At 45.5% G+C, this 15,942-nt stretch overlaps 3 protein-coding genes across 3 annotated transcripts; all 3 read right to left on the bottom strand.

Moving 5' to 3' along the window:
* Positions 1-7: 7 nt before the first annotated feature.
* On the bottom strand, positions 8-4,015 carry LOC306889477 (uncharacterized protein). The gene is made up of 3 exons (XM_079448460.1): positions 3,876-4,015; positions 3,741-3,796; positions 8-3,663 (listed from the first exon to the last, which is right to left on the bottom strand). The coding sequence occupies exons 1-3, from the start codon at positions 3,893-3,895 to the stop codon at positions 179-181; spliced, it is 3,561 nt and encodes a 1,186-aa protein (XP_079304586.1). The 5' UTR covers positions 3,896-4,015; the 3' UTR covers positions 8-178.
* Positions 4,016-5,456: 1,441 nt separating this feature from the next.
* On the bottom strand, positions 5,457-9,599 carry LOC306889593 (uncharacterized protein). The gene is made up of 3 exons (XM_079448701.1): positions 9,451-9,599; positions 9,316-9,371; positions 5,457-9,238 (listed from the first exon to the last, which is right to left on the bottom strand). The coding sequence occupies exons 1-3, from the start codon at positions 9,468-9,470 to the stop codon at positions 5,754-5,756; spliced, it is 3,561 nt and encodes a 1,186-aa protein (XP_079304827.1). The 5' UTR covers positions 9,471-9,599; the 3' UTR covers positions 5,457-5,753.
* A 1,373-nt stretch (positions 9,600-10,972) lies between these two features.
* LOC306889913 (uncharacterized protein) lies at positions 10,973-15,208 on the bottom strand. Its single transcript, XM_079449303.1, has 3 exons — positions 15,026-15,208; positions 14,891-14,946; positions 10,973-14,813 (listed from the first exon to the last, which is right to left on the bottom strand). Exons 1-3 carry the CDS (start codon positions 15,043-15,045, stop codon positions 11,329-11,331), a joined length of 3,561 nt encoding a protein of 1,186 aa, XP_079305429.1. The 5' UTR covers positions 15,046-15,208; the 3' UTR covers positions 10,973-11,328.
* Positions 15,209-15,942: the final 734 nt, after the last annotated feature.

Genomic DNA, 15,942 nt, shown 5'->3' with positions numbered 1-15,942 from the left:
AAAAACAATGAGCATGTTAAGGGAGGCTAGAGTTACATGATAAAGGGAAGGGAACGTCTTCAAAAGAAACCCCACAAGAAAAACGCTTAGTTGCAAAATATTTATTTTAAAAACACATTAAGATCTTTTGAAAACATGTTACATTTGTTGCAATATCCTTTAGCCCTTGATGGTAATCTCATCCAGAAGAGCGGTATATTTTTTGACTGGAAACTGAAGCATCCTGGCCATAGTTGCCAGAAAACACGTGGAAAGGAGCTTTAGCCACTGAAGTGGGGCTCTCTTGGTTAGGTGACTGGGACCCATGTTCACGGAGAGTCTGATCAGTTTGAGGCAGAGATGAACCAGAGAACATTGAAGACTTTCGGACACTCAAGCCTGAAGAGGGAGGCGAAGGTGGAGTGAAGCGTTCAGACATTTGGCCACTGATTGTTGAGCCAGGGGGAGCTTGAAAAGATGACGATAGCGGTCTCTGGACCCCACCTAGAGGACTCTGGCTTCTCCAAAGAGCAGAAGTCGGACCACTCTGTGCAACGGGTGCTACATTCTGGCTCAAGGCATACAGAGATGAAGAGAACCCACCATACATCTGGGCACTTGATGTGCTCTGGGATGAAGCTGTATCAGAAGTCCGGATGCCTTCGGTCAGACTAGCAGCAGAAGGTCGGCTTAAATACAATGAAGATTTTGCATCCAGGGGTGAAAACACGGGGGCATAATGGCTTGAGGAGCCATCAACAGCACTGCTACCTACATGCAGAGATGCATAACGACTGGATGAAAGTTGACCGTCAGACCCTGTCTGGGGACTTGAGCCAAACAGGCTTGAGCTCTGACCTGTGGCAGACTGGCTAGAACCAGGCTTTGTATATCCAGGGGAACCAAGGGGATACAGACTTGAGGTGCTTGGAGACTGGAGAGAGATGCCACTGACCCTCTGTGAGGAAACCAACTGGCCAGATCCTCCGGAAAGGGCCTGAGGATTACTTTGGTAAGCAGAGTCTCCTGCTAACAATGGGGACGAGAACCTGCTGTGCACCTGAGAGCTTTGAGACTGGTAGTTGCCCTGTGACAAAGCTGCACCTGAGGACTGAATGCCTTGGGTCCAACTAGAGGCTGATGGTTCCAGTCTTTGTGGCTTCTGGGACACGGAGTACACCCTTTGAGATGCTGGGCTATACTGGCCGGCAACGCTCTTGGTTGAGGACAAGGACGTGCTTGAATATTGGGAAGGAGACCCAGAGACAAACTGACTCATGCTACCTTGAGGCATGGACGATGAGTCACTCCCCTTTAAGGTGAGCGAAGAGCCTGTCTGACTGCCACCTAGGGAGGTAGAAGTAAGCCCTCCGCGTGAACTCGCAGTAGCAGACTGGGTGGCAAAACCTTGTGATGCAAGGGGAACGTTTACGTATTTGGAGGGGGATGCAGGGGCATATTGACCCAAAGATCCTTGAGACTGGGGTGACGAGCCACTGTTAAAGGCACTTTTTGCTTGTGAAAGTTGTGGCGAAGTTCCCTTTTGAGGCTCGGAGCCAAACTCTGAGGTTGCTGACAGTTGACCATACAAACCCGGATCACTTGTGGACTGCCTGTATACTTGGCGTGAGGAACTAAACTTGGAAAATGTAGGTGAACTGTGAGCAGGCTGACTAAACGTGCCCGGAGCGGATCCACTGAAACTGCTACTCATTCCCTGTGAGGCCAATTGACTAAAGGCTCCTAAAGGAGCACCAGAACTGTCCTGAGAGGTTATTACACTGGCTGATGGTCTAAAAAAGGAGGTGGGTTTAGGGGCGCCAAATGAATATTTACTAGAGCTAGATTGAGACTGGGGAAAAGAGCTACTTCCTCCCTGGGAAGGCACAGACTGACTAGAAACTCCTGATTGAGGCCAAGAGCCAATCTGTGTGGCTGAAGGAACTTGACTATGCAAACCTGGATCCCTTGTGGACGGACTAGAAACTCTGCGCAAGGAACTAAACTTGGAAAATGTAGGCGAACTGGGGGCATACCGGCTAGATGTACCCAGAGACTGCATAGAGCCACCGAAACGGCTACTCATTGCCTGTGAGGCCGATTGACTAGTGGCACCAACACTGCCACGTGAGCTTGCGTCACTCGTTAATGGTCTGGAAACAGTTTGGGGTGAGGAGGGTTTAAGAGCTCCAGATGAATATTTACTAGGGCTAGATGGAGGCTGAGAAAGTGCACTAGAGCTGGATTGAGACTGGGGGAAAGAGCCACTGTAAGAGCTACTTCCTCCCTGGGAAGAGCTGCTTGCTCCCTGGGAAGACACAAACTGACTGGAGGCTCCTGCTTTAGTGCCAACCTGTGCAACGGTCCAACGGAAATCCCGAATGCTTCCAGATTGGATAGAAACACTTTGGGGTGATGAAGCTGCAACATTTAGATTCTTGGAGGGAGATGAGGGGGCATACACAGCAGAGGTGCCTTGAGGCTTGGGAGAAGACCGGTCCCTAGAACTGCTTCCTGTCTGCAATGGGACATAATGACTAGAACTTGCTAGTGGCATAGCATACCTTTTTGGAGCACTGGACATATACAGGCGTTGATCACTTGTGGACTGGCTAGAAACCCCCAGAGACAAGGAACCAAGCTTGCTAGGTGTCAGGAAACCAGGTGAATACAGACTAGATTTGCTTTGAGATGGGGAGCCAATGGAACCATTGCTTACTTCCTGTGTGGTTATGATTACTGTCCCAGAGCTGATCACTGGTTCTGTTATAGGGCTGCCAAGTGAAGTAAAAGCGAACCCTTGAGCCACCATAGATGGACTAGAAGACGAGCTTTTTGAAGAGTACACATGTACAGCAGCTCCTGATGACTTAAGGGGAGAGCTGCTCTCAGAGCCGGAAGCATAGATGCTGAGGGATACGTTGTCACCGTCAGGCTGATGCATCTCTGAGGGTGAGGACACATGCTCTGTAGGGGCTCCAGGGGCATACGGACTAGGAGTGCTTTGAGATGGTAGCAACACGTCACCATAAGAGCTAGAGGCAGAACCCGAAACTCCCAATGAAGGGCCAGAACTAGTGCTAGACATGGGAAGGCTGGGGAAGCCTTGATCAGTGGTGGCCTGGCTGGAAACCATTAGGGTAGAAGAACCGAGCTTGACATGAGACTCTTGGGTTTGCTGACTAGGGACATCTGGAGATGATAGAAGACCACTGGTACTGCCTTCACGCTGGTGGGAAACAATTTGGCTGAAACCACCTGCCGACTGGAGCCCAGAACCGCCATTAGAGGAGGAAGAATTCTGGTTTTGCAAACTCTGTCCACTGGCAAATTGGCTTGTAATATTCTGAACACTTGAACTGGAGGAAACCTGGGGTTGAAGAGGTGTCAAATTGCTTTCTTGGCGTTCACCTTGGGGCACTGCCAAAGCTGCAGAAATGAAACCAGTTTGGGTACGAGATGTCTCATTGCTGCCGGACAAACCCCCCTTGACATACTGCTGTGGATTAAAAAACCTGGACCTGCTTTTCTGGCTTCTGTCACGTAAGAACCTAGAGCCCACTTCATCAACGGAAAAGCTCCCAGTCAATGGAGAGTCTGACGAAGATGACTGGACTGCACGGGGTGCAAAAGCACGGCCTGAAGCCTGACCCCACTGGAGATGGGTTTTTGAGTAAACCCCACCTAGAAATATAAAACAGTAACACGGTTTTACAAAAACACTACAACTACATGCCCAAATTGGATGTGGAATATAGTACCTGGAAACCCAAAAGCACATCTCCAAAATATTAGGAGGACAGCTAGTAAAGGGAGCCTAGAAGCGAAACAAAACCTTCTTAGCATTATTCATTAAACAAACGCAGAACCATTTAAAAGCACATTTGACCACACACCTTTTCAGCCTTTGATCCATGACAGAAAAACTGCGTGTGTTGCTGTTGCCACACACAATCTTTTCGGTCAGCTTTCCCTTCTCACATCCAGAGAACCGCAAATCAAAGTACGCATGTCAGCTGAAGTAGTTGTGTTTTATGGGCCGCCAGGAGTTCAGTCAGCTCATGGGAATGACTAATTACATCTAACGTTGTTCACCTGTGAAACTAAAAGTAACGCTGAATGTGAAAGGTGACCCTTGCGCAAGAATAAGCACATTCCTCATTCTAAATGGTTAATTTACATTTATTTGACCTTTACTGTTTGTCAAGGAAAATAGTATTCATGTTCAAAAAGAAAGACATGGTGTATCTTTATTTTTTTCATCAATTTTCAAAACACCACAAGGTACATACTAAATGTATACAGAATGTACCTGTTAAAAAACTTCAAATAAAATCAAACGATTAAAATCGCATAGTAAATTCATATTCATGATCAAATAAATGATCATTTACATTTACATTTAGTCATTTAGCAGACGCTTTTATCCAAAGCGACTTACAGATGAGGAAACATTGGAAGCAATTATAACAAATGATACAGACACACACGCAAAACAGTTCTCAACAAGGTATGTAATATACACAGTATTTCGGAATGTTTGATGTAGCATTGTCAGACTTAAATATGTGTGCTCAAAATTTGGCTGAATAGCATGTACTATTGAATCAACAGTTTGCGTTATTGTGGTAGCAGCTTTGGGACAAATCACACACATATTTCTAGTGTATTTTATAACAAGTAATAAATCCTCATGCCGGTCAAAAATAGACAATATTTAGAGCCCTTTTCCTGTAATATGCTAATAAAGGTAAAACTATGTTATGCACATTGGCAACAGTTTAACATGAAAAAACTGCTGAAACCCCTTCATAGCATTACCCTCACTAGAAAAAAATGAGTTTGAACATATCCTATATGTAATTCAATTGTTTGAAGTGATGGCGCATTGGACAGTATGGTGCCGATATCAAATATGATAAAATGCTGTCGTTTTAAATAGTTCATTAAAACATATCAAATAAAAAATGGAAACACAATGTGGCGTTAAATTTAAAATATGTGCCCATTGATGTATTCCAGCACAAATTCATTGATTTCGGTTTAGTTAAACTCAATTCTTTTGACACTGAAGCAGTTAAAAGCTTGACGTTTTTTGATGCAGTCACAGCCAAATCCGGAGACTAACTAGAGATTCGAATACCATCCAAACAAAAATATTTCATAAGGGGTAGCATTTAGCATGTGGTAAAAAAACCAATCAAAACACTTATAACAGACTAGGATCACAGTTAGGCTTTTGTTGGGCCCCTCAAATCATGGTGTTGGTCGCCCGAAGGATGGGCTTATGGAGCATGTTATTAAAACATTTTTACCGCAAAGATTTTGTCGGTTTAGATTAACAAATCCAAAAAGGAACATTTCCACAGACCTTGCAAGGCATTCGCCGCATTGTAAACCTTATTTTGCCAATGATTTGGCATTAAAACAACTTTGTACTATTGTGAAAGCACCTGTGCCAGTCACTGCTTAAAGTTGACCTTTTACTAAATCTTTTGCATTCATCTTTGAACCATGCTATTGGCACCGAAGTGCCAGAAGCCATTTTGGAAATGGGTCTAAGAAAGGAACAACTTTGAATTTATATGCCAACAATAAAAACAATGAGCATGTTAAGGGAGGCTAGAGTTACATGATAAAGGGAAGGGAACGTCTTCAAAAGAAACCCCACAAGAAAAACGCTTAGTTGCAAAATATTTATTTTAAAAACACATTAAGATCTTTTGAAAACATGTTACATTTGTTGCAATATCCTTTAGCCCTTGATGGTAATCTCATCCAGAAGAGCGGTATATTTTTTGACTGGAAACTGAAGCATCCTGGCCATAGTTGCCAGAAAACACGTGGAAAGGAGCTTTAGCCACTGAAGTGGGGCTCTCTTGGTTAGGTGACTGGGACCCATGTTCACGGAGAGTCTGATCAGTTTGAGGCAGAGATGAACCAGAGAACATTGAAGACTTTCGGACACTCAAGCCTGAAGAGGGAGGCGAAGGTGGAGTGAAGCGTTCAGACATTTGGCCACTGATTGTTGAGCCAGGGGGAGCTTGAAAAGATGACGATAGCGGTCTCTGGACCCCACCTAGAGGACTCTGGCTTCTCCAAAGAGCAGAAGTCGGACCACTCTGTGCAACGGGTGCTACATTCTGGCTCAAGGCATACAGAGATGAAGAGAACCCACCATACATCTGGGCACTTGATGTGCTCTGGGATGAAGCTGTATCAGAAGTCCGGATGCCTTCGGTCAAACTAGCAGCAGAAGGTCGGCTTAAATACAATGAAGATTTTGCATCCAGGGGTGAAAACACGGGGGCATAATGGCTTGAGGAGCCATCAACAGCACTGCTACCTACATGCAGAGATGCATAACGACTGGATGAAAGTTGACCGTCAGACCCTGTCTGGGGACTTGAGCCAAACAGGCTTGAGCTCTGACCTGTGGCAGACTGGCTAGAACCAGGCTTTGTATATCCAGGGGAACCAAGGGGATACAGACTTGAGGTGCTTGGAGACTGGAGAGAGATGCCACTGACCCTCTGTGAGGAAACCAACTGGCCAGATCCTCCGGAAAGGGCCTGAGGATTACTTTGGTAAGCAGAGTCTCCTGCTAACAATGGGGGCGAGAACCTGCTGTGCACCTGAGAGCTTTGAGACTGGTAGTTGCCCTGTGACAAAGCTGCACCTGAGGACTGAATGCCTTGGGTCCAACTAGAGGCTGATGGTTCCAGTCTTTGTGGCTTCTGGGACACGGAGTACACCCTTTGAGATGCTGGGCTATACTGGCCGGCAACGCTCTTGGTTGAGGACAAGGACGTGCTTGAATATTGGGAAGGAGACTCAGAGACAAACTGACTCATGCTACCTTGAGGCATGGACGATGAGTCACTCCCCTTTAAGGTGAGCGAAGAGCCTGTCTGACTGCCACCTAGGGAGGTAGAAGTAAGCCCTCCGCGTGAACTCGCAGTAGCAGACTGGGTGGCAAAACCTTGTGATGCAAGGGGAACGTTTACGTATTTGGAGGGGGATGCAGGGGCATATTGACCCAAAGATCCTTGAGACTGGGGTGACGAGCCACTGTTAAAGGCACTTTTTGCTTGTGAAAGTTGTGGCGAAGTTCCCTTTTGAGGCTCGGAGCCAAACTCTGAGGTTGCTGACAGTTGACCATACAAACCCGGATCACTTGTGGACTGCCTGTATACTTGGCGTGAGGAACTAAACTTGGAAAATGTAGGTGAACTGTGAGCAGGCTGACTAAACGTGCCCGGAGCGGATCCACTGAAACTGCTACTCATTCCCTGTGAGGCCAATTGACTAAAGGCTCCTAAAGGAGCACCAGAACTGTCCTGAGAGGTTATTACACTGGCTGATGGTCTAAAAAAGGAGGTGGGTTTAGGGGCGCCAAATGAATATTTACTAGAGCTAGATTGAGACTGGGGAAAAGAGCTACTTCCTCCCTGGGAAGGCACAGACTGACTAGAAACTCCTGATTGAGGCCAAGAGCCAATCTGTGTGGCTGAAGGAACTTGACTATGCAAACCTGGATCCCTTGTGGACGGACTAGAAACTCTGCGCAAGGAACTAAACTTGGAAAATGTAGGCGAACTGGGGGCATACCGGCTAGATGTACCCAGAGACTGCATAGAGCCACCGAAACGGCTACTCATTGCCTGTGAGGCCGATTGACTAGTGGCACCAACACTGCCACGTGAGCTTGCGTCACTCGTTAATGGTCTGGAAACAGTTTGGGGTGAGGAGGGTTTAAGAGCTCCAGATGAATATTTACTAGGGCTAGATGGAGGCTGAGAAAGTGCACTAGAGCTGGATTGAGACTGGGGGAAAGAGCCACTGTAAGAGCTACTTCCTCCCTGGGAAGAGCTGCTTGCTCCCTGGGAAGACACAAACTGACTGGAGGCTCCTGCTTTAGTGCCAACCTGTGCAACGGTCCAACGGAAATCCCGAATGCTTCCAGATTGGATAGAAACACTTTGGGGTGATGAAGCTGCAACATTTAGATTCTTGGAGGGAGATGAGGGGGCATACACAGCAGAGGTGCCTTGAGGCTTGGGAGAAGACCGGTCCCTAGAACTGCTTCCTGTCTGCAATGGGACATAATGACTAGAACTTGCTAGTGGCATAGCATACCTTTTTGGAGCACTGGACATATACAGGCGTTGATCACTTGTGGACTGGCTAGAAACCCCCAGAGACAAGGAACCAAGCTTGCTAGGTGTCAGGAAACCAGGTGAATACAGACTAGATTTGCTTTGAGATGGGGAGCCAATGGAACCATTGCTTACTTCCTGTGTGGTTATGATTACTGTCCCAGAGCTGATCACTGGTTCTGTTATAGGGCTGCCAAGTGAAGTAAAAGCGAACCCTTGAGCCACCATAGATGGACTAGAAGACGAGCTTTTTGAAGAGTACACATGTACAGCAGCTCCTGATGACTTAAGGGGAGAGCTGCTCTCAGAGCCGGAAGCATAGATGCTGAGGGATACGTTGTCACCGTCAGGCTGATGCATCTCTGAGGGTGAGGACACATGCTCTGTAGGGGCTCCAGGGGCATACGGACTAGGAGTGCTTTGAGATGGTAGCAACACGTCACCATAAGAGCTAGAGGCAGAACCCGAAACTCCCAATGAAGGGCCAGAACTAGTGCTAGACATGGGAAGGCTGGGGAAGCCTTGATCAGTGGTGGCCTGGCTGGAAACCATTAGGGTAGAAGAACCGAGCTTGACATGAGACTCTTGGGTTTGCTGACTAGGGACATCTGGAGATGACAGAAGACCACTGGTACTGCCTTCACGCTGGTGGGAAACAATTTGGCTGAAACCACCTGCCGACTGGAGCCCAGAACCGCCATTAGAGGAGGAAGAATTCTGGTTTTGCAAACTCTGTCCACTGGCAAATTGGCTTGTAATATTCTGAACACTTGAACTGGAGGAAACCTGGGGTTGAAGAGGTGTCAAATTGCTTTCTTGGCGTTCACCTTGGGGCACTGCCAAAGCTGCAGAAATGAAACCAGTTTGGGTACGAGATGTCTCATTGCTGCCGGACAAACCCCCCTTGACATACTGCTGTGGATTAAAAAACCTGGACCTGCTTTTCTGGCTTCTGTCACGTAAGAACCTAGAGCCCACTTCATCAACGGAAAAGCTCCCAGTCAATGGAGAGTCTGACGAAGATGACTGGACTGCACGGGGTGCAAAAGCACGGCCTGAAGCCTGACCCCACTGGAGATGGGTTTTTGAGTAAACCCCACCTAGAAATATAAAACAGTAACACGGTTTTACAAAAACACTACAACTACATGCCCAAATTGGATGTGGAATATAGTACCTGGAAACCCAAAAGCACATCTCCAAAATATTAGGAGGACAGCTAGTAAAGGGAGCCTAGAAGCGAAACAAAACCTTCTTAGCATTATTCATTAAACAAACGCAGAACCATTTAAAAGCACATTTGACCACACACCTTTTCAGCCTTTGATCCATGACAGAAAAACTGCGTGTGTTGCTGTTGCCACACACAATCTTTTCGGTCAGCTTTCCCTTCTCACATCCAGAGAACCGCAAATCAAAGTACACATGTCAGCTGAAGTAGTTGTGTTTTATGGGCCGCCAGGAGTTCAGTCAGCTCATGGGAATGACTAATTACATCTAACGTTGTTCACCTGTGAAACTAAAAGTAACGCTGAATGTGAAAGGTGACCCTTGCGCAAGAATAAGCACATTCCTCATTCTAAATGGTTAATTTACATTTATTTGACCTTTATTGTTTGTCAAGGAAAATAGTATTCATGTTCAAAAAGAAAGACATGGTGTATCTTTATTTTTTTCATCAATTTTCAAAACACCACAAGGTACATACTAAATGTATACAGAATGTACCTGTTAAAAAACTTCAAATAAAATCAAACGATTAAAATCGCATAGTAAATTCATATTCATGATCAAATAAATGATCATTTACATTTACATTTAGTCATTTAGCAGACGCTTTTATCCAAAGCGACTTACAGATGAGGAAACATTGGAAGCAATTATAACAAATGATACAGACACACACGCAAAACAGTTCTCAACAAGGTATGTAATATACACAGTATTTCGGAATGTTTGATGTAGCATTGTCAGACTTAAATATGTGTGCTCAAAATTTGGCTGAATAGCATGTACTATTGAATCAACAGTTTGCGTTATTGTGGTAGCAGCTTTGGGACAAATCACACACATATTTCTAGTGTATTTTATAACAAGTAATAAATCCTCATGCCGGTCAAAAATAGACAATATTTAGAGCCCTTTTCCTGTAATATGCTAATAAAGGTAAAACTATGTTATGCACATTGGCAACAGTTTAACATGAAAAAACTGCTGAAACCCCTTCATAGCATTACCCTCACTAGAAAAAAATGAGTTTGAACATATCCTATATGTAATTCAATTGTTTGAAGTGATGGCGCATTGGACAGTATGGTGCCGATATCAAATATGATAAAATGCTGTCGTTTTAAATAGTTCATTAAAACATATCAAATAAAAAATGGAAACACAATGTGGCGTTAAATTTAAAATTTGTGCCCATTGATGTATTCCAGCACAAATTCATTGATTTCGGTTTAGTTAAACTCAATTCTTTTGACACTGAAGCAGTGAAAAGCTTGACGTTTTTTGATGCAGTCACAGCCAAATCCGGAGACTAACTAGAGATTCGAATACCATCCAAACAAAAATATTTCATAAGGGGTAGCATTTAGCATGTGGTAAAAAAACCAATCAAAACACTTATAACAGACTAGGATCACAGTTAGGCTTTTGTTGGGCCCCTCAAATCATGGTGTTGGTCGCCCGAAGGATCGGCTTATGGAGCATGTTATTAAAACATTTTTACCGCAAAGATTTTGTCGGTTTAGATTAACAAATCCAAAAAGGAACATTTCCACAGACCTTGCAAGGCATTCGCCGCATTGTAAACCTTATTTTGCCAATGATTTGGCATTAAAACAACTTTGTACTATTGTGAAAGCACCTGTGCCAGTCACTGCTTAAAGTTGACCTTTTACTAAATCTTTTGCATTCATCTTTGAACCATGCTATTGGCACCGAAGTGCCAGAAGCCATTTTGGAAATGGGTCTAAGAAAGGAACAACTTTGAATTTATATGCCAACAATAAAAACAATGAGCATGTTAAGGGAGGCTAGAGTTACATGATAAAGGGAAGGGAACGTCTTCAAAAGAAACCCCACAAGAAAAACGCTTAGTTGCAAAATATTTATTTTAAAAACACATTAAGATCTTTTGAAAACATGTTACATTTGTTGCAATATCCTTTAGCCCTTGATGGTAATCTCATCCAGAAGAGCGGTATATTTTTTGACTGGAAACTGAAGCATCCTGGCCATAGTTGCCAGAAAACACGTGGAAAGGAGCTTTAGCCACTGAAGTGGGGCTCTCTTGGTTAGGTGACTGGGACCCATGTTCACGGAGAGTCTGATCAGTTTGAGGCAGAGATGAACCAGAGAACATTGAAGACTTTCGGACACTCAAGCCTGAAGAGGGAGGCGAATGTGGAGTGAAGCGTTCAGACATTTGGCCACTGATTGTTGAGCCAGGGGGAGCTTGAAAAGATGACGATAGCGGTCTCTGGACCCCACCTAGAGGACTCTGGCTTCTCCAAAGAGCAGAAGTCGGACCACTCTGTGCAACGGGTGCTACATTCTGGCTCGAGGCATACAGAGATGAAGAGAACCCACCATACATCTGGGCACTTGATGTGCTCTGGGATGAAGCTGTATCAGAAGTCCGGATGCCTTCGGTCAAACTAGCAGCAGAAGGTCGGCTTAAATACAATGAAGATTTTGCATCCAGGGGTGAAAACACGGGGGCATAGTGGCTTGAGGAGCCATCAACAGCACTGCTACCTACATGCAGAGATGCATAACGACTGGATGAAAGTTGACCGTCAGACCCTGTCTGGGGACTTGAGCCAAACAGGCTTGAGCTCTGACCTGTGGCAGACTGGCTAGAACCAGGCTTTGTATATCCAGGGGAACCAAGGGGATACAGACTTGAGGTGCTTGGAGACTGGAGAGAGATGCCACTGACCCTCTGTGAGGAAACCAACTGGCCAGATCCTCCGGAAAGGGCCTGAGGATTACTTTGGTAAGCAGAGTCTCCTGCTAACAATGGGGGCGAGAACCTGCTGTGCACCTGAGAGCTTTGAGACTGGTAGTTGCCCTGTGACAAAGCTGCACCTGAGGACTGAATGCCTTGGGTCCAACTAGAGGCTGATGGTTCCAGTCTTTGTGGCTTCTGGGACACGGAGTACACCCTTTGAGATGCTGGGCTATACTGGCCGGCAACGCTCTTGGTTGAGGACAAGGACGTGCTTGAATATTGGGAAGGAGACTCAGAGACAAACTGACTCATGCTACCTTGAGGCATGGACGATGAGTCACTCCCCTTTAAGGTGAGCGAAGAGCCTGTCTGACTGCCACCTAGGGAGGTAGAAGTAAGCCCTCCGCGTGAACTCGCAGTAGCAGACTGGGTGGCAAAACCTTGTGATGCAAGGGGAACGTTTACGTATTTGGAGGGGGGTGCAGGGGCATATTGACCCAAAGATCCTTGAGACTGGGGTGACGAGCCACTGTTAAAGGCACTTTTTGCTTGTGAAAGTTGTGGCGAAGTTCCCTTTTGAGGCTCGGAGCCAAACTCTGAGGTTGCTGACAGTTGACCATACAAACCCGGATCACTTGTGGACTGCCTGTATACTTGGCGTGAGGAACTAAACTTGGAAAATGTAGGTGAACTGTGAGCAGGCTGACTAAACGTGCCCGGAGCGGATCCACTGAAACTGCTACTCATTCCCTGTGAGGCCAATTGACTAAAGGCTCCTAAAGGAGCACCAGAACTGTCCTGAGAGGTTATTACACTGGCTGATGGTCTAAAAAAGGAGGTGGGTTTAGGGGCGCCAAATGAATATTTACTAGAGCTAGATTGAGACTGGGGAAAAGAGCTACTTCCTCCCTGGGAAGGCACAGACTGACTAGAAACTCCTGATTGAGGCCAAGAGCCAATCTGTGTGGCTGAAGGAACTTGACTATGCAAACCTGGATCCCTTGTGGACGGACTAGAAACTCTGCGCAAGGAACTAAACTTGGAAAATGTAGGCGAACTGGGGGCATACCGGCTAGATGTACCCAGAGACTGCATAGAGCCACCGAAACGGCTACTCATTGCCTGTGAGGCCGATTGACTAGTGGCACCAACACTGCCACGTGAGCTTGCGTCACTCGTTAATGGTCTGGAAACAGTTTGGGGTGAGGAGGGTTTAAGAGCTCCAGATGAATATTTACTAGGGCTAGATGGAGGCTGAGAAAGTGCACTAGAGCTGGATTGAGACTGGGGGAAAGAGCCACTGTAAGAGCTACTTCCTCCCTGGGAAGAGCTGCTTGCTCCCTGGGAAGACACAAACTGACTGGAGGCTCCTGCTTTAGTGCCAACCTGTGCAACGGTCCAACGGAAATCCCGAATGCTTCCAGATTGGATAGAAACACTTTGGGGTGATGAAGCTGCAACATTTAGATTCTTGGAGGGAGATGAGGGGGCATACACAGCAGAGGTGCCTTGAGGCTTGGGAGAAGACCGGTCCCTAGAACTGCTTCCTGTCTGCAATGGGACATAATGACTAGAACTTGCTAGTGGCATAGCATACCTTTTTGGAGCACTGGACATATACAGGCGTTGATCACTTGTGGACTGGCTAGAAACCCCCAGAGACAAGGAACCAAGCTTGCTAGGTGTCAGGAAACCAGGTGAATACAGACTAGATTTGCTTTGAGATGGGGAGCCAATGGAACCATTGCTTACTTCCTGTGTGGTTATGATTACTGTCCCAGAGCTGATCACTGGTTCTGTTATAGGGCTGCCAAGTGAAGTAAAAGCGAACCCTTGAGCCACCATAGATGGACTAGAAGACGAGCTTTTTGAAGAGTACACATGTACAGCAGCTCCTGATGACTTAAGGGGAGAGCTGCTCTCAGAGCCGGAAGCATAGATGCTGAGGGATACGTTGTCACCGTCAGGCTGATGCATCTCTGAGGGTGAGGACACATGCTCTGTAGGGGCTCCAGGGGCATACGGACTAGGAGTGCTTTGAGATGGTAGCAACACGTCACCATAAGAGCTAGAGGCAGAACCCGAAACTCCCAATGAAGGGCCAGAACTAGTGCTAGACATGGGAAGGCTGGGGAAGCCTTGATCAGTGGTGGCCTGGCTGGAAACCATTAGGGTAGAAGAACCGAGCTTGACATGAGACTCTTGGGTTTGCTGACTAGGGACATCTGGAGATGACAGAAGACCACTGGTACTGCCTTCACGCTGGTGGGAAACAATTTGGCTGAAACCACCTGCCGACTGGAGCCCAGAACCGCCATTAGAGGAGGAAGAATTCTGGTTTTGCAAACTCTGTCCACTGGCAAATTGGCTTGTAATATTCTGAACACTTGAACTGGAGGAAACCTGGGGTTGAAGAGGTGTCAAATTGCTTTCTTGGCGTTCACCTTGGGGCACTGCCAAAGCTGCAGAAATGAAACCAGTTTGGGTACGAGATGTCTCATTGCTGCCGGACAAACCCCCCTTGACATACTGCTGTGGATTAAAAAACCTGGACCTGCTTTTCTGGCTTCTGTCACGTAAGAACCTAGAGCCCACTTCATCAACGGAAAAGCTCCCAGTCAATGGAGAGTCTGACGAAGATGACTGGACTGCACGGGGTGCAAAAGCACGGCCTGAAGCCTGACCCCACTGGAGATGGGTTTTTGAGTAAACCCCACCTAGAAATATAAAACAGTAACACGGTTTTACAAAAACACTACAACTACATGCCCAAATTGGATGTGGAATATAGTACCTGGAAACCCAAAAGCACATCTCCAAAATATTAGGAGGACAGCTAGTAAAGGGAGCCTAGAAGCGAAACAAAACCTTCTTAGCATTATTCATTAAACAAACGCAGAACCATTTAAAAGCACATTTGACCACACACCTTTTCAGCCTTTGATCCATGACAGAAAAACTGCGTGTGTTGCTGTTGCCACACACAATCTTTTCGGTCAGCTTTCCCTTCTCACATCCAGAGAACCGCAAATCAAAGTACACATGTCAGCTGAAGTAGTTGTGTTTTATGGGCCGCCAGGAGTTCAGTCAGCTCATGGGAATGACTAATTACATCTAACGTTGTTCACCTGTGAAACTAAAAGTAACGCTGAATGTGAAAGGTGACCCTTGCGCAAGAATAAGCACATTCCTCATTCTAAATGGTTAATTTACATTTATTTGACCTTTACTGTTTGTCAAGGAAAATAGTATTCATGTTCAAAAAGAAAGACATGGTGTATCTTTATTTTTTTCATCAATTTTCAAAACACCACAAGGTACATACTAAATGTATACAGAATGTACCTGTTAAAAAACTTCAAATAAAATCAAACGATTAAAATCGCATAGTAAATTCATATTCATGATCAAATAAATGATCATTTACATTTACATTTAGTCATTTAGCAGACGCTTTTATCCAAAGCGACTTACAGATGAGGAAACATTGGAAGCAATTATAACAAATGATACAGACACACACGCAAAACAGTTCTCAACAAGGTATGTAATATACACAGTATTTCGGAATGTTTGATGTAGCATTGTCAGACTTAAATATGTGTGCTCAAAATTTGGCTGAATAGCATGTACTATTGAATCAACAGTTTGCGTTATTGTGGTAGCAGCTTTGGGACAAATCACACACATATTTCTAGTGTATTTTATAACAAGTAATAAATCCTCATGCCGGTCAAAAATAGACAATATTTAGAGCCCTTTTCCTGTAATATGCTAATAAAGGTAAAACTATGTTATGCACATTGGCAACAGTTTAACATGAAAAAACTGCTGAAACCCCTTCAT

Source organism: Barbatula barbatula (assembly GCF_947034865.1).
Source record: "Barbatula barbatula genome assembly, chromosome: 24".
Taxonomy (NCBI): Eukaryota; Metazoa; Chordata; class Actinopteri; order Cypriniformes; family Nemacheilidae; genus Barbatula; species Barbatula barbatula.
Note: the sequence above shows the minus strand (reverse complement) of the source record. Positions and strands in the feature narration are given on the sequence as shown.

Excerpts from the sequence above, each read along its gene's own strand:
- LOC306889913 (XM_079449303.1), bottom strand. The coding sequence starts at position 15,045 with ATGGATCAAAGGCTGAAAAG. Across the intron at positions 14,947-15,025 it reads ATGGATCAAAGGCTGAAAAG|GCTCCCTTTACTAGCTGTCC; the intron begins GTGTGTGGTCAA and ends TTTCGCTTCTAG. Across the intron at positions 14,814-14,890 it reads ATGTGCTTTTGGGTTTCCAG|GTGGGGTTTACTCAAAAACC; the intron begins GTACTATATTCC and ends TTATATTTCTAG.
- LOC306889593 (XM_079448701.1), bottom strand. The coding sequence starts at position 9,470 with ATGGATCAAAGGCTGAAAAG. Across the intron at positions 9,372-9,450 it reads ATGGATCAAAGGCTGAAAAG|GCTCCCTTTACTAGCTGTCC; the intron begins GTGTGTGGTCAA and ends TTTCGCTTCTAG. Across the intron at positions 9,239-9,315 it reads ATGTGCTTTTGGGTTTCCAG|GTGGGGTTTACTCAAAAACC; the intron begins GTACTATATTCC and ends TTATATTTCTAG.
- LOC306889477 (XM_079448460.1), bottom strand. The coding sequence starts at position 3,895 with ATGGATCAAAGGCTGAAAAG. Across the intron at positions 3,797-3,875 it reads ATGGATCAAAGGCTGAAAAG|GCTCCCTTTACTAGCTGTCC; the intron begins GTGTGTGGTCAA and ends TTTCGCTTCTAG. Across the intron at positions 3,664-3,740 it reads ATGTGCTTTTGGGTTTCCAG|GTGGGGTTTACTCAAAAACC; the intron begins GTACTATATTCC and ends TTATATTTCTAG.